Source organism: Pteropus vampyrus, unplaced genomic scaffold (genome assembly GCF_000151845.1).
Source record: "Pteropus vampyrus isolate Shadow unplaced genomic scaffold, Pvam_2.0 Scaffold76, whole genome shotgun sequence".
Classification (NCBI taxonomy): Eukaryota; Metazoa; Chordata; class Mammalia; order Chiroptera; family Pteropodidae; genus Pteropus; species Pteropus vampyrus.
The window spans coordinates 2,174,002-2,196,131 of NW_011888857.1; the positions used below are offsets into that span (position 1 = coordinate 2,174,002).

The 22,130-nt window shown below is 35.7% G+C and overlaps 1 protein-coding gene across 1 annotated transcript; it reads right to left on the reverse strand.

The window, feature by feature from the left end:
• Positions 1-18,851: 18,851 nt before the first annotated feature.
• On the reverse strand, positions 18,852-20,928 carry FSHB (follicle stimulating hormone beta subunit). Its single transcript, XM_011362558.1, has 2 exons — positions 20,741-20,928; positions 18,852-19,165 (listed from the first exon to the last, which is right to left on the reverse strand). The coding sequence occupies exons 1-2, from the start codon at positions 20,897-20,899 to the stop codon at positions 18,935-18,937; spliced, it is 390 nt and encodes a 129-aa protein (XP_011360860.1). The 5' UTR covers positions 20,900-20,928; the 3' UTR covers positions 18,852-18,934.
• Positions 20,929-22,130: the final 1,202 nt, after the last annotated feature.

Below are 22,130 nucleotides of genomic sequence, written 5' to 3' on the forward strand. Positions count from 1 at the left end.
AATTAAATCTTTAACGGTCTTATCCTAAATATATTCACCTGAGAGTTAAGACTTCAACATATAAATTTTGGAGGGACACAATTTAGCCCATAACACGTAGTTGCATGCTTTTCCAGGGCCCTCTGCCATGTATTTGCTGAGCATCCAAAGCACTACTTCTGAAGTTCTTGAGAAATGGATCACAAAAGTGGTTTTTGGAAAAATCTCATGTATTTTACATTGGAATATTACAAGGACAATAAACAGGGATAACAAAGAAGCACCAGTGTCTGTTCTCAAGACCCAACTCGAAGAGCCCCCTCGTGTAGGTTTCATGCACTCCCTATTGGGGGATTCCACATGGTATTTTCTTTTGCATTTTCTTCAAGCAGGAGATATGCACAGCAGGGAATCTCTGAGGGTTTATCCTGATTTCTTTTCCTATAAGTAACTTACTTTTAGTATCTTAAAAACATGGGTTTTGGGTAGTTCTAAAAAGAATGTGGGGCCCCTGCATCTTGGGTGTCTAGTGCAACATACAACCAATTGTGGTTCCTGGGGGTACCCTCTCTAAATTGGCTGTGAGCTTCTTGAAGGCTGTGGTTACTCCTGTTATGTTTCTTGGTACTTGTCATAACACCATGCTTAGTACTAAGACTATAGTAGAGACTAAATAACTATGTTTAATAAATATTTTACAGATCAAGTTAAGAGACTCTCAAAAGTATGAACTACACTTCCCAGGGTCCCCCCTACTATAGTCCTCAGTGAGAGTCTGTGGAGCTGGAAGAGAAGAAGAAGCTCCAAAGGCAATTAAAGGCAGATACATGGGCTGACTTGAGGTTCAGACTGCTTCTAAGTGAGCATGGGAGTTAGCACATTGGTCCTGCAGACTGAGCTGGTTGGTGGGAGATTACACGAGGTTCTTGAGACTCACAGTAGCTGTAAACTCTTGAGATTCACTCATTATCTGGGAGCAAACTGAATGAGTTTGTGTGAGGAGCTTCCCAGAGGTTTGCCAGATTGGTAGCGGCTTTGGGTTCATCTCTTGAAAACCATCCACATTTGTACTTCAGTTTGGGAGCACAACTCTTTGGGTCCAACTCTTCCAACTTTGGTAAAATTCTAATTCCCATGCTAAGACCCATCGTATCTAAAATACAAGGAGAGGCTTTGGCTTTCTTCCTCTCTGAAGTCTAGTTGGCTCATGAGCTCACACAACTGAGCAGAGTTAGAAACTGTTCCAGTCAGAGAAGGATAGTTAGAAAAAAACTCAGAGATCTCTAACTAAATTTCTTATTTTACAAATGAAGACATAGGATTCAAGTAATTTAGTAAGTTACAAAGAGAGAAGTAGAATTGCATAAAGAATCTGATTTCAGTCCAATGCTTTTCTATTTTCATAACACCACATTTATCTTTAAGAATGCACAAATATTAAGAAGGATTGTTTTATTTAGGCAATCACCTATGGACATATTTATTTTGTGAATGTGAGATACAACCCCCTCTCTCAATACCAGTGAGAGCACCACAAGTATTTGCTAGAATCCAGCGTTGAAGTATATCTGTGGAGAGAACGATTGTTCAAAGTTCCTAGGACAATCTAGAGAAGAAGCAGCTAAAGGGAGAAGCGAAGCAGAATGGAATTGAAAGCAGCATATTGAATATTTTTTTAAAAATTCAGGATAAATCAAAGCAATAATGAAAAAAATATGGAATAAAGTTTTATTAACTCAGATACCTTATGATGATGAGAGAGAAGACCAAGATGTCCTATGTTGGAAGACTGAATAAATAACAGCATCTCATGACAATAGAATTTTGTACATCTAATAAAATGAACTTAATGAGTTTTTAGTAATATAAGAAAATATTTTTTGATGTAGCGATGACTGGGACACAAAAAGGATTCAGAATTATAAGTAAACTATCACCTCAACTATATTTGAAAGGCACATAGAAAAAAAGAAGGTCACAGGAAACTTGTCACAATTACACTAGTATTTGCTTAGGGTGGTGAGATTATAGGAAAACACTTTTTTGCATTAATTTTCTCTTGTCTAAACTTTCCAAAAATTCTACTATAACCATGTTACATTTAGAATTAGAATGAAAATTAAAGAAGAAAATCTCATGGTTTCAAGAAGTAATTAATAAATAGAACAGTGAATCAAGGACAAGTTGAAGATTTTTTTCTAATGAAAATTTCAGCTACATCGTTTTCCTGGACTGCCACTGTTTCATAGTAGAATATTTGCAATAAAGCCTTAATGCCTGACTGACTGGGTGACTGACAGTTTTTAAGAAGTTCTGTCGTGCAGTCAGAGAAGTGCATGGATTCTTTTTTTCCTGTGAGGCATGTAGCAAATTAAGATGGAAAACTGTTTTTTTAAATGATTTAGTTCTTAAGTTTTTTGTTTTTTCTTCCATAAGTCAAATTTCAAATTTTAACGTGTACAATGGGAAATCTTTTGAGTTCTTATTTATTATGTTCACAAAAAACTATGCTGAATAAAATAATCCCTTTCTTAGAAGAAAACATGATGCTTACTTTCACAAACTCATTTTTAACTCCACAAATATTCATGACCACCACTGAAGCATCTCTTTACAGAATTACCCAAACGTACTTTTCAGGGTTGACATTTGATCTTGATTCACTTTGTAGAAATGCTCAGAAGGATGGAGCCAGTGACTCCCATTTCTCATATTATGTGGCATATTGACATTTGAATTTTCAAAATATCAAAGATTTTTCTAACATGACTCATTTGAGTCAACTCCTTTTTTTCTCTTCTGAGTGATGGGCTGCTGGTTCAGACTATATGATAAAAGGAGAAATGCCAATATTTCATTCAGTCTACCTTTAAAAACCTGTTCCTTCACTTTTAGCTTATCAGTCTGCAAACTCATTTGATTATTCGGTTTGATACAGAGCTTTCATTTGTTTTTTTGTTTTTTTTTTGTTTTTTTTTTTTAAATTTTATTCTTATGTACAAAATAGCCTGAAGCACACTGATAAAATCTGTATTGGAAAAGGCATCAGTTTGGGACTCTTGCTATCCTGGTCATGGTATTATTTCTGTCACTAACTTTCTAGATAGCCTAGGCTCTAAGCTCTCAGCTCTTGGTTTTGATACCTATGGTATGAGAAGTGTTAGACTGTATATCAGTCAGGAAATGCTAAGTTATGCTGCAGTAATAAGGAACACCCATATCACAAGGTTTGAAACAATTAGGGCTTATATCTTCCGGGATTTCTGCTTCTAAGTCATCATCATGATTTGGGCTGACAGAGAAGCCACTGCCTGAAACATTGGTGTGGCCGTGATAGAGGGAAAAGAGAAGATGGCAAAACACGTATTGGCTCTTAAAGCTCCTGCCTAGAAGTGATACATGTTACTTTTTTATATATTGTATCGGCTAAAGCTAGTCTTCAAGGAAGGGAAGTTAGGTATTGGTAAAACTGAATGCACTCTATAATCTATAAAGACTTTAATTTCTAGGAGTCTGTATTTCTAAAGTAAATTGAGAGTGGTTATGACAAACGTTTGCCTTGAGAATAAACATTTGTTTTGCAGCAATGACTGATGCTATTTCTTGGGAAATTTTTTGATAAATTATAGATTCACATGCAGGTATAAGAAATAATACAGAGAGATCTTGTGTATACTCTAAGAAGTTTCCCCTAAGGATAATATTTTGCAAACCTATAGTATGATATCATAACCAGGATACTGACAAATACAGTCCACCTATTTTATTCAAATTCTGTAGTTTCGCTTATACTCACATATTTGTGAATATGTATTTAGTTATTTGCAGTTTTATCAAATGAGTAGCTTCAAATATACACCACAGTCAAAGTACCAGTCAGAGCACCACAAGAATCCTTCATGTTGAATTTTTATAACCACACCCATTCCCTCCTATCATCATTACCCTCACCACTAAAGTGTTCTCCATTTCAAATATTTTGTCTTTTCAAAAAAAGCTATGTAAATGGAATCATACAATATGTAACCTTTTAGGATTAGCTCTATTGATTGAGTGCAGTTTTCTGGAAATTCACCCAAGTTGTTATATGTATCAATAGTTTGTTCCTTTTTATTGCTGTGTGATATTCATGGTATGTTTATACCTCAATTTGTTTAACCTTTGCCTATTGAAGGACATCTGATCTGTTTCCAGTTTTTGGCTAATGTGAATAAAGCTGCTATGAATACTTGTGTACAGGTTTTGTGTGAAAATACATTTTCATTTCTCTGGGATAAATGTACGAGTGTGATTGCTGTGTAAAATGGCAATTGAATGTTTAGCTTTATAAAAAACTGCCAAACTGTTTTCTGTACCAATTTATATTCCCACCAGCAATTTATAAAATGATCCACCAAATGTTTATCAGCATTTGGTATTGTCATTTTTTATTTTAGCCATTCTGATAGATGTGCAGTGACATTTCATTATGGTTTTAATTTGCATTTCCTTGATAACTAATGATATTAAAAGTATTTTCAAGTGCTTGTTCACTGTCTGTATATTCACATTTGTGAAGTGTCTGTTCAAGTCTTTCGTACAGTCTATTGGATTTTTTTGCTTACTATTGAGTGTTGAAATTTCTTTGCATATTCTAGATTCAAGTTCTTTGTCAGATATGTGATTTGCAAATATTTTCTCCCTATATGTAGCTTGCCTTTTTATTATCACAATAATGTCTTTTGCAGACCAGAAATTTTTAATTTTGATGGTACCTAATTTATCTTTTTTTTTTCTTTTATGGATTATGCTTTTGGTTTCATCTATGAAACTTTTGCCTGTCTTTAGATCTTAAGGATTCTCTCCTCTATTCTGAGGAATCTGACTCCAGGACAAAATCATATTTGTGGTCTTTGAGGCCCAACCATAGACAATTACAAGGTTGTGATGGACAGGCCTCATGGAGGAAAGCTGCCCTCCCCACACCAGCTAGTGCATAGCCAGTGCACTGTAGTTTTCTGGAGGGAGTTGCAGTCAAGGCCGCCTTTGGCCAGCCGTGCTCGTATCTGCATTTCTAGCCCAGGAGTCTCTAGTGGGAGACTTCTTTGTTGGGGACCTTGCCTGAGACACTTCTTGGGCACCTCTACTGAAACCTTATAGAGGTCCTTGGCCGAATTACTTTTTTCTACTTTACCTCAATACCTTTCCACTCCTATCCTTTCCCCTCTGCCTCTCCCCAGCCCATGAATCCATAAAAAGGCAGGAACCTTCTGTTCAGGGCTCCCGAGCAGTGAGACAGTTCGCTCTGTCTGCAGTGGATCCACCTGACCATCACCTGGTGCCGTAACGTGGGGGAAAATGGAACAGCAGAGAGTTGGCACCTCTTGCTTTCACTGTCACATTAAGTAAATAAAAATTTGATTGATACTTTCACTTTGATTCATTACCCTAAAATGAGCACTTCAATGCCTGATTGCTCAACAGTAAGTTTCATACTATTAGTATTTCTATTTAATTTTATAGTTTACTGAGCTCAGTTTCGTATATTTTTTTTTGACTATGAATGTTCTATTGCCCTCTATTGCCCCAGCACCATTTTCTGAAAAGTCTCTTCTTCCTCCATTGAGTTGCTTTAGCACCTTTGTGAAAAAATTGGTTGAACATATTTGTTATTTGTGTGGGTGTATTTCTGAGTTTTCTCTTTGTTCCATTGACCTATGTGTGTATCCCTCAACTAATACTACACTGTCTTGATTACTGTAGCCATATAATAAGCCTTAATGTTAGGTAAAGTGATTCCTTTCACTTTATTCTTTGTCAAGATTATTTTTAACTATTTAGTGCCTGTGTCTTTCCATATAAATTTTAGACTAAGCTTGTTTTGTCTACAAAATAATTTTTATTGGGATTTTGATAGGAATTTTATTAAACATATAAATCATTTTGGTGGAGAATTGATATCTTTACTATGTTTATTCTTCCAATCCATGAATATAGTATTTCTCTTCATTTATTTCTAGCTTCTTTGATTTCATTCATAAGCATTTTGTAATTTTCCATATATAAATTCTGTACATATTTTGTTAACGCTATACCTAAAAATTTTATTTTCTTCAGAGAGATTGGAAATTATATTGTTTTTAAATTTTGTATTCCATATGTTCATTGTTGATATTGAGAAATGCAATCAGTTTTTATGTGTTGATCTTCTATCATTCAACCTTGATAATTTTAAAAAGTTTTCTTTTGTAGATTTTTTGAGATTTCAATGTAGATTATCATGTCATCTGTCAAAACAGAATGTTTTATTCCTTTCTTTCCAATTTGTATGCCTTTTATTTATCTTTTTCTTATCTTATTGCACTGGCAGAAACTTCTAGTACTATGTTGAAAAAGAGTGGTGAGAGTAAACATTCTTGCCTTATTGCTGATTTTAGAGAGAAAGATACAAAGTTTACCATTAAGTATGACATAAATGTAGGCTTTTGTAGATGATCTTTAAGATAATTCCCCTCTATTCCTGATTGCTGAGTTTTGTTTTTAGCATGAATTATTGTTGGCTTTTGTCAAATGATTTTTTTTTCTGCATTAGTTGATATGCTCATAAGATTTTTATTCTTTCGTCTATTGATGTAGTTGATTACACTGGTTTTGAATATTGAGCCAGCTTTGTATGACAATCAGTCCTACTTGGTTGTGGTGTACAATTCTTGCTATAAATTCTTTGGAATTGATTTGCTAATATTTATGGAAAATTTTTGATCTAAGTTTATGAGAATCATTGATCTGTAGTTTTGTCTTCCCTTCCCTTCCCTTCCTTACCCTCTGTCTTTATGTGGTTTGGTATACTGGTCTAATAAAATGAGTTTGTAAAAGTGTTCCCTCTTCTATTTTCTAGAATAGATTGTGTCAAATTGGTGTTAATTTTTTAAATGTTTGGTATAATTCTCCAGTGAAACCATCTGGGCCTGGAGATTTGTTTTTTTGAGAGCTTTTAAATTACAAATTCAATTTCTTTAATGGTTATAGACTTATTCATGATACAGGTTTCATCTTGAGTGTTGGTAGTTTGTGGCTTTCGAGGAATTGGTTAATATCTTTTAATTTGTTGAATGCATGCACATAAAATTGTTTATTGTATTTCCTCATCTTTTTAATGTGTTCTGGGTCTGCAGTGATATCCTGTATTTAATTTCTGATATTGATAATTTCTGATATTTCTTCTCTCTATATTTTTTCAGTTTTGCTAGAAGTTTATCAATTTATTGACTTTTTTGAAGAACTGGCTTTTTGTTTTATTGATTTCCTCTATTTTCTTATTTTTAATTTTATTTATTTTTACTCTTATATTCATTATTTTCTTTCTTATTTTGGGATTATATTTATTTTGTGATTATTTGCTCTTTTCTTTCTCTGTTTTGTGGCAACTTAGATTACTGATTTGAGACCAAGGGAAGAATATCCCTCTCAGGACTGTTTTAGTTGTATCCTACAAATTTTTGTATATTTCACTTTCATTTTTATTCAGTCCAATGTATTTTTTATTTTTATGAGACTTATTCTTTGACTCATTGATTATTTAGAAGTTTTGTGTTTAATTTCCATATATTAGAAGATTTTCCTGTTTTTTTTTTTTAATTGATTTGTTGATTCTTGCTTGATTATGGTTAGAGAACATACTCTGTATGATTTCAGTTCTTTTAAATTTGCTGACATTTGTTTTATGGTGCAGGATATAGTCTATCTTGGTGAATGTTTTATGGGCACTTGAAAAAAGGTTTATTCTGCTGTTGGTGATGGAATATTCTATACAAGTCAATTAAAATCTTTCAGTTGATCATGCTTTTTAGATCTTTTAAATCTTTGTTGCTTTTTTCCCCTAGTAATTCTGTCAGATGCTGAGAAGGGGCTGTTGAAGTATTCAGCTCTAATTGCAGATTTGTCATTATGTCACCTTCTCTTCATCTCTACATAATTTTCTTTGCTCTGAAGTCTACTTTATCACATATTAATAGCTACTCCTGCTTTAAAAAAATTTTTATTAGTGTTTCCATGGCATACCATTTAACATCTTTTCACTTTCAAACTACCTAGGTTGTTAAATCTAAATGATTTTTTTTTGGTAAACAGCATATAGTTGGGTCATTTTTTTAACTCACTCTTTAGAAGAGTGTGAAGGGCTGGTGGTGGGATAGAGAGGAGTGCTTCCTCTGACCATGTTTTGTTGTCAGGGATCCTGATCAACTCAGTGGTATTGGGCTTACTTGATGTTGTCAGAGGGACCCTATTTTGATCATGAGGAGCAATGAGCCTTGCTAGGCTGGGGTTTGGTAAACACGGATCTGGGTTGCCTTCTTCCCTTGGGTGGAAGGATATAAGATACCCTGCTGCTGTGTTATTCCTCTAATTGGAATCCCACACAAGTTCACTTTCTTCTACCTTTGTAGTTCACCTTTGGTTGCCTTTAATGCTGTTTCTGCGGTTTATAATTGTGCTTAGCAGGGAGAAGCAGGGAGAAGCAGGGAGAAATGGGTCTATACCATCTTTCCAAACTAAAAGTCACTGTATTTTTTATGTCAGATTACTAAATTATAAAATCACTGAATGGATGATCTGTCTTATACTTTTCACTGCCTTTCACAATCCATAGTACAATTCTTTTTTGTATATTATAGCTTTTCAATAAATATTTGCAATTTTAAGTGAGAATGTTTACCATTGTGAACTTTTGATTATTTCTAGACCCAATGACAGTGGGATTGAATGTTTATTTGTAATTGTTTTCATACTGAATAGCAATCTATCTTATTGATTATTAAATGGATGCTTTTGTGTTATTTGGCAAATTTTAAAGTAGTTGTCATCATTGAAATATTGCTTACCCTACAGTTCTTTCAAGATTTCTGTATGTTGGTTATTGTACATTCAACTTGAGGACTTTTTCAGATTATTTGAAGATCTTATAAGCAAAGATTATAAGAGTAAACTGTTAATATGAAAAAGGGATTCCGTTAAACTAAATTTTACATTCTGACATAGATGAAATAGTTACGTAAAAGTCAGCTACAGGAAGATAGAGGAAAGGATTTAGAGATTTGAAAGTAGAACATAAAGAATTGGTTTTTAAAAACACTATTTTAAACTAAGAATAGATGTAGTCATGTGCACTCGACTTAATCTCTGCTGGAGTTGAGATACACTAGTTTGCTTTTCTGGCCTTACCTCACAGATCTTGTCACATATAATTACCTTTCCTATAACAATTTCAATCATTCACTTGCCTATCATGTTCAGAGAACTCTAAACTTTCTTAATGTATTTTTTAAGTGGGCCAAAATGCTCTTCTCCAACTCTACCCTGGTAGCATTATATAATAAAATGCTCATATATTATGATTAGTGGCTATATATTCCAGTTACCACATTTCTTTCACTAATATGTTTCAATTAAAAGATTTAATTTTTGGATCTGCTATATTCATTTTGAATTTGACTGTTTCAAGTGGAAGGGTAAAAGGTTTAATCTCATGGGTTGTCACTTGAAAAGGAGACTAGGGGTCAGGTTTTGCTGTAAGAGTCCCAGTTACCCAGCTGACCAAAATGTTCAGATGAATGGCTATGAAAAGAGAAAATGTATAAAATCACTCAGGACTTAAATAGAAGTTATCATAAAAGATCTGAAGTAAATAGGTATTTCTCCTTTCTTCTTTAGCTTTCATCATCTGTACTGTACAACCTAGCACTTAATTGTATTTTGTTCTATAGTGTTTGTTATTTCCTCTACATTAGTATTTTTACTCACCATTATATATAAGCTGGTTGTAGATCAGAATGAAGTCTCGTAATTTATCTGCTTTCTCCTTTATCCTTTCAACTCTTCCTTTTGATAAAATGATCTTATATTCCAGACTTTCTGGCTAGTCTTAATTTTAAATATTTTACCATGTTGTTCCATAAAACAACAACATATCCCAGAATTCTAACCCTACAGTGTATAAATTAGGTCCAACAAACCAGATCTTATAATTGAAGTAATACTGAAATTCTTTGGCGAGATTAACTATCTTAATGTATGACTTCTGCCCTAATTACAAAGCCAAAAATAACTAATCATACTGATATTAAAGTCAATGGCTAAAGTGGTATATATCGAACAAGTTTTTTGTTCAGAAAATATATTCATTGTATACACAGTGACTAGTTTAATTCCTAATTCCATTATAGAATATTAGAGGACTGAATATCATATTATATTCTATTTCCATTGTTGCTAAAACCTAGGAGAGGAGAAAGAGATAATTTTACCCATAGAATATTTAAATTTATGATGATCCACTTAAAATAATTTTTTATGTATGCTGACTCTAAATGTGGGAAATTAATGTTTTAAAGAGTAGATATGATAAATTCTGTTTGTTAGCGTGTCTTTAGAGAGATCTTTTAGATATGTGAGTGAAAACATATTTTAATATTGTTTTCCCTGGGTGAGCAAGTGACATTCTCTTATGAAATAATAAGCTGTTAGAACAGAAAGGAATCATCAGGATTATTTAGTTTAGTGATCTGTATTTTTAATTTTCAATTTTAGTAATGGGACCATTTTTCAACCAAGGAAGAGGATCATGAGGGACCTAATGTGAGAACTACCCTGGAATCAATAGTACTTGAAGCTGGTACCATGCTAACCCTTCTTAATTATCCATATTACAAATTTCCTCATTTGCTTGGGTTTCGAGCTCTCGTAAACTAACTAACTAACTAATTAACTAACTAACTAACTAACTAACTAACTAACTAGAAATCCCTGACTAATATAATAGATTTATTTATAATAACATTGAAAGTGAAAAATCATAAAGTATATTAAGGCTTATCCTGTCAAATTTTAATCAGAGTTTGTGATAATTACTTTATTTAATATTCAACAAGTATTTTCTGAATGCCTACCATATGTTAGGTGCGAAAGTTCTAGGTTCTGAAGATGGAATTTTTAACAAGAAGTAGTTCCTATCCCCGAGGAAAGCTTATAGTCTAGAGTACTTAGCATCAGAAATAGACATTAAATTATCTTCTGAAAGCATCTGTTTGCTTTGTAAGCTGTCGTGGGATTGTATAGACAGCACATAAACTGTCCTGATTCAGTTCCCATATATCTTGAGTATAGCCAGTTATGTCAGGCTTTTGCTAGAATATATTCCACATAAAGCAGAGATTTGGAATATTGTCCTTGACTGGAAGAGTGGAAGCCCACTTTTGGAGGAGGGATGTGAGACCTTTTAACAAGTGTATTAGTTTTTTTATTGCTGCCATAACAAATAATCGCAAATTTATTATTTTATAGTTGTATAGATTAGAAGTCCAATATAGGTCTCACTGGGCTAAAATCAACGTGTTTGCCAGGATGTGTTCTTTTCTTAAAGTTTTAGAGGAGAATCTAAGTGGCGGGTCAAGTCCTCACATTGCATCATTCTGACCTTCCATAGTCACATCTCTTTGCAACTCTCCTCCTCTGTCTCCCTCTTCTACTTTTAAGAATCCTTGTAATTACATTGTATAATCCAGGATAATCTCCCCATCTCAAGGTTCTTAATTTTAATTACATCTGCAAAGATGTAAGGACATATATTCACAGGTTCCAGTGTTTAGGGCAGGGACATCTTTGGGGGCTATTATTCTGCCTACTACAGCAGGTTGTCTAAGCTTAAAGTTAAAAGACCCTAATATGACCTGTGATTCACTAGAAGGAATTCAGTACCATGTAGCTTTCACATTTAGCCATTCCAGCTGTGGAGGCTACTAGTCTTATCACAGAATGGAGCAACATAATGTTAAATTGGCTGATGATATAATTCTTTTTGTTATGGACTGAATGTTTGTGTCCCACTGCCCCCAAATTCATATGTTTAAGTTGTATCCTCCATATGTTGGAATTCCAACTTCTTAATTAGAGGTAATTAATTAAATTAGGTCATAAAGATGGGGCCCTGATCCTCTCTCCTTCCCCCTACCTCTCTGCTATATAAGGACACAGCAAGAATGTGGCTATCTACGAGCCAGGAAGAGAGTTCTTGCCAGGAAATGAATTGGCTGGCTCCTTAATCTGGGACTTCTAGCCTAGAGAACTGGGAGAAAATAAATTTCTGTTGTTTAAGCCACCCAGTCTGTAGTATTTTGTTATGGCAGCTCTAGCCGACTAAGATTGATTTTTGTACCAAGAAGTGGGATGCTGTTGTAATAAATACCTAAAAATGTAGAATTGGCTTTGGAACTGGGTAATGTATTGAAGCTGGAAGAGTTTGGAGGTGCATGCTAATAAAAGCCAAGATCCCATGAGGGAATTATTGGTAGAAACATGGGTGTTAAAGCAGTTCTGGTGAGAGCGTAAAGTAAGGAGAGCTGGAGAGAAAGCTTCCATCTTCTGAGAGAATGTATAAATAATCATGTCTAGGATGTTGATAGGAATATGGATATAAAAGCCATTTTGGTGAGGTCTCAGGTGGAAATGAGAAACAGTTTTTTGGAAACTGAAGGAAAGGGGATCCTTGTTATAAAGTGACAAAGAACTTGCCTGAATTGTGATCTAGTGTTTTCTGAAAGTATTTTCAATACTCTGCTAACTAGTAGTATTTTCAATACTCCGCTAACTAGTCAATGTCTTGGTTTGCAATGTCATGCAAACCATGACATTGACTAGTTAGCGGAGTATTGAAGGTGGATCTTCATTACTGCTTGTAGTAAAATACAAGAGGAGAGAGGTGAATTGAAGAATTGTTAAGCAAAAAAGAATCAGAACTTGGAGATTAGGGAGGTTCTCAGCCTATTTATATTATAAAGAATGAGAAGGCTTATTCTTTAGAGAATTTTAACGGTTTTCTTTATAATGGGCGACTCATAGATTTAATCATCCATCTCAACTGAACCAGGAATAGAAATGAGATTATACCAGCAGAGACACTGCCAGTTTGAATTGAAAGAGATAGAAATGAAGGACCACACTACAGAGCTATTCAGCTGCTGAGGTGGGCTGTTCTTGAAAAAAAGAGAATGAAGATAGAATATAAATTTAAGAGGGCCAGATGTAGAATGTTATGGACTGAATGTGTCCTCCAAAATTCATATGTTGAACCCCAACCCCCAATGTGACTATAGGCTTTATTTGGAGATAGGACCTTTATAGAGGTAATTAAGTGAAATGGAGTTATGTGGGTGGGTGGGGCTCTGATCTGAGTGGAGTAGTATTCCTTTAAGAACACTTATCTGTGTTGCCTCCCCATCCCTCTCTCTTTCCCTCCCTTCCTTCCCCTCCTCCATCCCTCTACCTTGTGAGGATGGAGTAAATAGATGTCTATCCCCTAGCCAGGAAAGAGAGCTCTCATTAGGAATTGAATTGACTGGCGCCTTGATCTGGGATTTCCAGCCTCCAGAACTGTGATAAAATAAATGTCTGTTGTTTAAGCTACAAAATCTGTGGTGTTTCATTATGGCAATCAGAGCTGATTTAGGCAATACCCCAAACTGCTTTGTCTCCCTCTTCCTTTTTTATTCACTGACCCATATGCCTCCTCCTTATAGCTTCTGCCCATTTGTCTTTGTCCCATCTTTTATTTAAGAAAATAAACAAGAGACATAAACATATTCAAGGCTGGATGAGAATGTAACATTTTGCCCCAAGGAAAATGAAATTCTGAGACAGCATTCTGCAGATGCATATTAAGTGAACTAGTGGGGAAAATGTAATTTAGGAGATGGCGAAATTACATTTGAGTGGAGATGTAGTTATCGTACAGTGCCTGTGTCTAGCTAGGATCATTTCCATTTCAGTTTCCTGAAATGTAGCATTCCCTACTACATTTATTTTGGAGTCATCAAGAATAGGTTATTCAAGAATGATTTACAGACCAGTATACAGCTAAGAGAAGGTTCCTGCAATCAGACTAAAAAGGTAGGGCAAAAATAAAAATTGTGAGCATAATGTTTCTTTTCATTTTTGATCAATTGATTTCTTACAGTGTATCAGGTAGTATACCAGGATGTTATTGGAGTTTTAAGACATTGAGATGTTATAGATTTCAGATACCAAAATGAACCCTGAGATAGACCGTTCGTTCTCTAGGAATATCAGAGCAGATGGCCAAAAACTTTTTAGAGAATCTCACTCTTATTGAAGATTTTTAAAAAGTAGATGGTTGAAAATGATAGGATTTTATGAAGAAGAATACTTTGGAGAAGCTTGTATGAAATATCCACTCTATGCCATGTTGCCGAAGAGGCAAAGAAGAAGTGCCCTCTCCTCATCTCAAGTTCAAGGGTGGGAGGCTTCAATGTGGCCATTCAGAAAGCTTGACAAAACATATGTTTCCTAGAGTTGGTGGATGCATGGCTGATATCTGACTCATGCCAGAGAAAGCTAAAAGTCAGGCTGGCTCAAGCTTCCCTTGGCTTCAACGTAGAGGGCTAGATCTGGAAAGCAAGTACTCTCCTCTCTAGTACTACGCCAGTGACTCAAGAATTCTGGGATCTGAATGGAAAACTCACTTCAGCAATGCCTGTCTAATAAAGGGTCCTGCTTAAGAGAGTTTTGCCCAAGGCTGGAGATATAGTGTTAGGTGAAGGAGCTGAGGGGCATCAGGAGAGGCCTACCTATCTGTGGAGGTGTACTGCCCAGGTTAGAACTGCAGTTGGAGGCATCCCAGCACAGGCATCTCTAAAGAACACAGACACATCCTCCGGAAAGAGCTTCGAACATTATTAGGTCCTAAGAGCATGCAATCATTTTTTTTTTTTTTTTTTTGGCCCTTTCTCTTTTCCCTGCTCTGTATTCCAGTCCAGAGGGGCCAGCGACCTGCAGGCAGGCAATAACAATCTCAGATAAGAAAGCTCAAGGCTGGGAAAAGTTTAATATCAACTCCTATTTGAAGTTTTTATTGCTAGCCTCGACTGGAGGTTTTGGGTTACTGGAGGTTTTGTGAGGTGATAATGAAGATTTTACCCAAGTGTGACCAGTGATGCTATGTAGCCCGATACATTTTTATCCAATGGCAGGAGGACAGCTTCTTCTGAGCAAATTCAAAGAGACAGTGGGAGAACATAATAAAGTTGTTTTTAGGATCATACGAGATGAATCCTGCTTGTTTGGTGTACTGATGACAGCAGCATATAATATTCATATGTTGGAGCCAATGTACAGAAAATAGACTGAATTCAGATCAATATGCCTTATCTTTTTCAATGTAGAACAATTAGAATGGTTGAAGGCCATTAAAATAGTTGGGTCTGACTTCTGATAAACATTTGTCTGGGATATGGCAATCGATCTGCCCACTGCCATGTTCAACTTCCTACATTCCTTCATTAAACTGTTTTCTCACTTCTCCCTTGGTTAAGAAAACCACATCATGCTATTCTTTGCCCATGGGGAGGCCGCTGAAGGGACAAAGGTTGTATCTTGCTTCTGAAGGCAGCCTGCTATTAGGGTACTTGGAAACCTACTTTTGGGGTATCTAGTGGCCTTCCTTATGGCCTTGTGTGAAGAGCTCTACCCAAACAGAGATGATAATATTTGAGTGAATAAAATTCTTTCTCTTGGAAATTTAAGCTAAGAGATTCAAAGAGAAGTTCTGATGGCTATTGGGTGTTGTGTTGAAAGGATTCTGTTATTAACAACCACTTTCATGCTGTGGATATTGGAGTTACTATGCAAAAAGAAAGACTGCTGGAAATGAACCCTGAACAAGAAAGACTACCTTGATCTCATTAGGTATTTTAGTTTTAGTTCCAAATCCATGAACATCCATACAGTAAAACCGTCCTTTCCCGTAAAGAAACTTGATGGGTCTCTGTCCTTTGCCACCAAAAGAGCTCTGACCAGAGGGGTGTGGTAAACTTGACCCAGTGACTCTGACTTCATTGCACACTCATCACTGCCACATTTTCAGTCCTCTCTTATATCTAAGGTGCTGTGTTCTGAGCCTTTGTTTTTCTGTTTGTTTTAAAGGCACCTGACTTCCTAAATGCAGTATCTCTTATTTCAGTTAGTTCTGAATGGTTATATATTATTTTCATTATTTAATCTGAGCTGATTGTCTAAATAACCATGTTTTAAATGCACCAATTATATTTTATATATGGGCTTTAGATATGATCATTATGTATATTTCAAAGTGGCTCAGATTGTTTTGTTATTATTGACGTTATTTGCCGATCTAATCATCATGCACATTGGAGATTGAGAAAGAAATGCTAATGGAGTAAAGATATTTTGCTTTAGGTTTTGAAAAATTATATTCAGATGGAAATAAATATTCTCCAAATTTGAAGACTTATCGCTTAATAACTCCAATATTTCCCTAGTCCTAATCTCTTAGCACTTGGTCCAACCAATATTCTCTCTCCCCTAGAGTCACTCTCTGTTTCCCAGGTGGGTTGAGGTTTTGAAGTAATCCCATTTGAAATGCATCATTTTCTTCTAGTGTGATGTGAGTTCCTGGCTTCATTAAAACCTTATCAGTGAACCGAGGGTCAATTTTAAGTACTAGCCCAGTGTTGCCAAGTGGTCTAACTCTACATTGACTTCCCAAATGCTCTCACAGTGAAGCCTGAGGAGCATAGTACATTGAAGTGACAACTTTCTGAATCCTGGATTTCTCACTTGATAACTCTTTGATCACACTGCCTGCCTCAGGGAAAGGGACTTTACCGGGAACAGGCAAGAAGAACTTGCTTGGGATTTGTGTGGAGTAGTTCACTGGTCAGCTTGTGCTCTGGGGTGGATATGTGAACAATATGAAATAACTAATTTTGTACTCAGTTCATGTGGATTGGGATGAAACATATTTAAGTTTCTCGAACACTGTAGATGCTTGTATTAGTTAAGGTAGCATTACCTGCTATAACATAAACCCCCACATCTTAGAGACTTAACACAAGAAAAGTTAATTTCTTACTGACATTGGCCTCTCAGAGCAGATATGTGCATATATGTGTGTCTCAGTGATTGATACAGGCTAATGGATGCTCTGCCATATTCTATACATGGCTACCAAGGTTGCTTTAAGCATCAGCACTCAGCCAGCCAAGAAAGGAAGAGACTATGATTCACCTGTTGGGAGCAGGAGGTTATGAACCAGACCAAGAATAGCATACATCATTTCTGATGACCTTCTATTACTAGAAATCAGTCACATAATCAAACCTTGCTGCCAGTGAGGCTGGGAAAAGTGGACTAGATATGTCCTCAGAAAGAATAGAGAAAAGGTTTTGGTGAACACAATAATCTCTGTCATAGTCCAGATGTCTAGGAACATACAGTTTTATTTATTTTTTCTTATGTGGAACCATTTCCTTCCCTTTCCAAAGACCTTATCTATCTGGCCTTTGATTTCAATGATGCCATTCTTATTCCAGATGTGACTCCTCTTAGTTTGGCAACCTATGAACTAAAAAGACAAGTTATCTGTCTTGTCCCTATGCTCTCAGCATTCAATGAAGTAGAGACATTTCCATACAATAACACTATTCACAATAACACTTCTTTTCACAGAAATCTAGTTTTCTATAAAGAGTTGTTGACGTTGGGGCAGACTACTTTACGCAGACATTCAGGAATCTAGGCTGACAATAGCTCTGTTATCAACACAGAGCTTTCAAGATCACCCAGGGAGTTGACATTTAGCTGATACCGGGAAGAGAATGGAAATCACTTATGAGAGGGTTTAATGGACCAGGTATGAAAATAGGTAATACTACTCACATTGGTTAAACAATATAAGTGTAAAACAAGTGCCTAACTAAGAGATGTAACTTCTTTAAAAGAAATCAACTCATGAAATAGTTTCAATATGTATCTTCTTGAAACAAATCATAGATTTTGGACAATATGGATAGACAAAAGAGAAGACTGATATGGAGAGGATTCTAGAAAACAGCCCTTCCCCCTCCCCCGCCATGGCTGAAACTTTCTGAAAGAGCTATTTCTTTACAGAAATGCATTTGTAGATAAGGTAAGTGTACTTAATAAGTTGCTGAAATTGCTTTCAAACCTACTTTCAAATTCCCCTGTCTACAAAGATAGCCCGGAGGGCAGAATAATATAGTTGTTTTTTGTTTGTTTTTTCCCTTTCCAAAGGGAGTTTTGTAGGGGCTTCACAGCATTTTTTTTTTTCAATTTGTTTAATTCATGCAATAGGTGTGGGCTAATTTCCATAAGCCATATTAACTTTTCTTGCTTTTGCTCTTAACTAAAGGGCTTAGTAGTAAAAGCTTAGAAATCTTAATTCCTATCTGTACTGAGCAATTCAGACAGACGCATCCTGTCCCAATACTCCACATGCCAAAGGAGGATAGGTGAAGTGGAACTGATGTCCACACTTCCGTGAGCTGACTGAATTTGCTGGTGGCACAGCCTTATCACCCAGTCTCAAACATCCTTTCAGTGTTTGCCTGCTCCCTACCTTTCTGGATTTACTTTCCTTAAGGAAGCCATTGTTGAATTTCTTACTAATTTCAAAGCATGGTCCTAGGCATTGAGGCTATAATCATGAAGAAGATGCTGGCCCTGCTCTTGAGGGCCCAAGAATCTATCAGGAGAATGCTGCATTTTTTACTTTCACCCACCCTCATCTCATTTCTACCCCCTAGGGCTTAGTTATCCCCATCTCTAAGAGCGAGGGGTTGCCTAAGAGGATTGCTGAGGATATTAAACAAGAAAGCGCCCATGTGTCTATAAGTTAAGTAAGACTGAATAAAACTTATGGAATCAGACCTAGGATACAGGGTTGAGTGGTGACAGGCTCCCAGCCCCAGCACTCTCAATTCCTGCACCCTTATATTTCCTCTCTGCCCGGAGAGCTGGGATCAGTGGGCTCTGACAATCCCCTAGCCCACAGTGGCTTATGACCTGGGCATGTTGTACACACACAACATTTGGATATCTTGGTCCTTCAGGACAAGGGCGGGCAGTCTAAAGTATCCACAGCTCCTTATTCTTTCATTTCACTGAAGGAGCAGTAGCTGGGACCCAGGCCTCGCACTGTGCAGTCAGTGTTGTCGCTGTCACACTTGCCACAGTGACATTCGGTGGCCACTGGGTATGCATACAGGGAGTTTGCATGGTGAGCGCAGCCAGGCACTTTGACAGTCTCATACACCAGCTCCTTGAAGGTACATGTTTTTTGGATATTAGGCCTGGCTGGATCCTTGTACACCAGATCCTGAGGAGTTTAAGAAGGAGAAAGTTAGGTCACAATATTCTGGAAGTTTCTATTTAGCGTAATCAAAACGAGACAGGAATTTAATATGGCTTACTCTACCATTTACCCATTAAAGCTTACTTATGGCATTCCTAGCCTAGGAAACATGATCTCACAAATGACCTATATACTATACTATGTTTCCTGGAAATCTTGCAAAAAATGTTACTCTTTTTTCTACTCTTTATGTCAATATCAAAATATTCATTTTTTCCTCAAACTGTAGAGAAACTGAATTTCAATATATAAAAATGATAAAAAATGGAAATATGACAAAAAGTTGACTTTTCGCATTCAGTAGAAAGCTATGTTAATAAGAACTTAAACCATAAAATGCTGAAGTTTAATTTCTCAGAAAACATTTTAAAATACATTGTCCCTGTATGTTTATAGGTCAAAAAAGACAAAATATGAAATGTTATTGCTTAGCTTAACGTAACTATGAAGACCTATGTAAGATTTTAAATATTCTGCTATCTTGTGGACATTTTTCTCCTTTAAATGCTATATATTTTGCAATGTTCTCAGTTTCAAAGGATACATAGTTTGCACATAAGAACTTTTAATCCAGGCAGAAAAGGTATGTTCCAACAATTTCTACTAAAAAAATTATTTGCACTGAAATTGGTACTGCTGTTTAATTTATTTCAACATCATGCTACCAAGTCTATATCCTAAGAGGATATGTTAAGTTGTGTAATAAGAGGTTGATCAAAGTCCTTTACCACCCAATAAAGTTTATTTCATTAAAGAGTTGCTATTTTCAATTTCAGTTGATAGAATATAACTCTGCATAGAAAAACCAGGTACTATATTGAACAAAAATTTTAAAAAAGCAGAAAATGCCTCTCTATTTGGATTAATGCAAAGAAACTGCTTGAATTCAAACTGGTGGTTTTATGCCTCTGTACCTTGGTTTTCTCAACAGTATAAAGAGGTGAATGGGTTTGCAGATTCATTTGGGTTCTAATAGTTTACAAGGATTTATTGTGTTCTCAGGCTGCTTGTTGGCATTTGTTTTCAGGCACGGCAGTGAGACAGTTTTATAATATGGCTGTTTGTGTTTTTATGTGGTTTGGAAACATATTTTGGTACTATCTCTATTGCAGAGATATGGCTTCAATTACATAGAAATAGAAATATGGAGAATACATAGAAATACATCTACATAGAAATTGGCTTTGGGTGGATATTGTATATCTTCTGTTACTAAATATATGTATATTTACATGTTTATCTCTCTATATGTAAAATCTAGTAGCATAGAACTCATTTTTTTTGGAAAGGCAGAGTTGGCATATTATCAAATTGATATATCAAATCTGAGGCTTCTCTAAATTTACCCTAAAGAAATCCAATTCTAAATGTCTAACTGATACCATGGTAATTAACCCCAATTATAACACAAGACAGTATTGACTGAGGGACTCATGGCTATTGCTTGGGAATCTTAACATATTAATAATGGTTAATGGAAATTCATGAAGCTTGCCTCATAGAGACCCTCAACACCCTCAATTGCAGCAAAGTTCCTACCCGGGTATAGCAGTAGCCCGCACACCAAGTGGTGTTGATGCTGATGCAGAAGCGACATTCTTCTCTTTCCACTGTGATGGTGATGTTGGTCAGCTCACAGCTGTTGCAGCAGATTGCTTTCCAGAAACAGAAAAGGAAGCACAACTGGACTGACTTCATTCTGAACTAGGAAACAAACAATTAAGACCCATGAGAAACCAAAAAACAAAAGGATTATAGCCATTATGTAAGTCGTCCAAACCAAAATGAATGGGTCTACCCATCTGCCCCAGTCACATTTTGTTCCAGCAATTATTTTCCTTTCTTCCTCTTCTATCTTTAGGTTCTTGAACAAATATTTCTTCTTATCTTCCTCCTCTTTCATTTTTTTTTTTTTTTTTTGGTCAAAGTAGAAATATATTATAGGTCAAACCTCCAATATAATGATTTAAGAAGAACAGTATTTAAAGATTAGAGTATTACTGTTGATTGTCTTAAAGTGATTACTCTGAAGCAAGTAATTGTGATCATATTTGTCCCTTCGTTACAATTTTAAAGACTATTTTTGTTTAAAAAGAAAAAGAAATTCTACGCTATGAAATTAGTTCATCATATTTAGCATCTCATGAATATTTTCATTTGTTTTTTTCCCACTTTTGTTTAAAATAAGACTATTTCAGTTGCTGCTAACAGTGCTTATATTGTATTAACCATATTTCAAAAACCAGGTTGACAAGCACAAATTCTCTACACAATAGTAGTTCAAAAGCTCTAGATTTGTTCTCCAGATCCTGAAAAATCTGTAATTGTAAAAGTAACTGTCACTACTTGATAATTATAGTTGCTGAAACTCACCTGTGGTTGGCTGCCTTGACTGGGGAAAGCTTTAGACTGTGTTAAGTCTCAGTTCACCTTTTATACAAAATTGTGTGCCACTAACACCTTGTGGATTTGGCAGGTATTGAAAGACCAGCGTTAGCCTGCAGCTTGCTGTAAGTGAATCAGTGTTTAGATAGAAAGGGAGACAAGCCTTACTAAAGTAGTCTAAACAAAGTAGATCAAGAAAAATAATGTTACCAGAGATGATGATTTTGTACAAATTAAATTTGATATAGAAGCACACCCACTCCTTTACTTTGCCAAATTAAATGTGACTCTAGGTTTTTCTTCTGTATCTTTAACTTGGAGAATTCAGAATCCTTCAAGTGTTGCTTCGGCCCTGTTGGGAAGGTGCATCAAAAAGACCTGGTTATTTAATAAATTGCTCCGAGATCATATTGAAAGCTGTAAGGGAAGAAACAAACAAATAGAAAGTCTTTTATGATCTGACTCATATCTGAAGTATAAACTATATTTCTCTTTAGATTTCCTTATCTCAAAAGCTATTTTTTGATGGCTTTACTTGTAATTC

Coding starts and splice junctions, on each gene's coding strand:
- FSHB (XM_011362558.1), bottom strand. CDS start 20,899: ATGAAGTCAGTCCAGTTGTGCTTCCTTTTCTGTTTCTGGAAAGCAATC. Junction 19,166..20,740: donor CGGGCTACTGCTATACCCGG/GTAGGAACTTTG, acceptor TAAACTCCTCAG/GATCTGGTGTACAAGGATCC.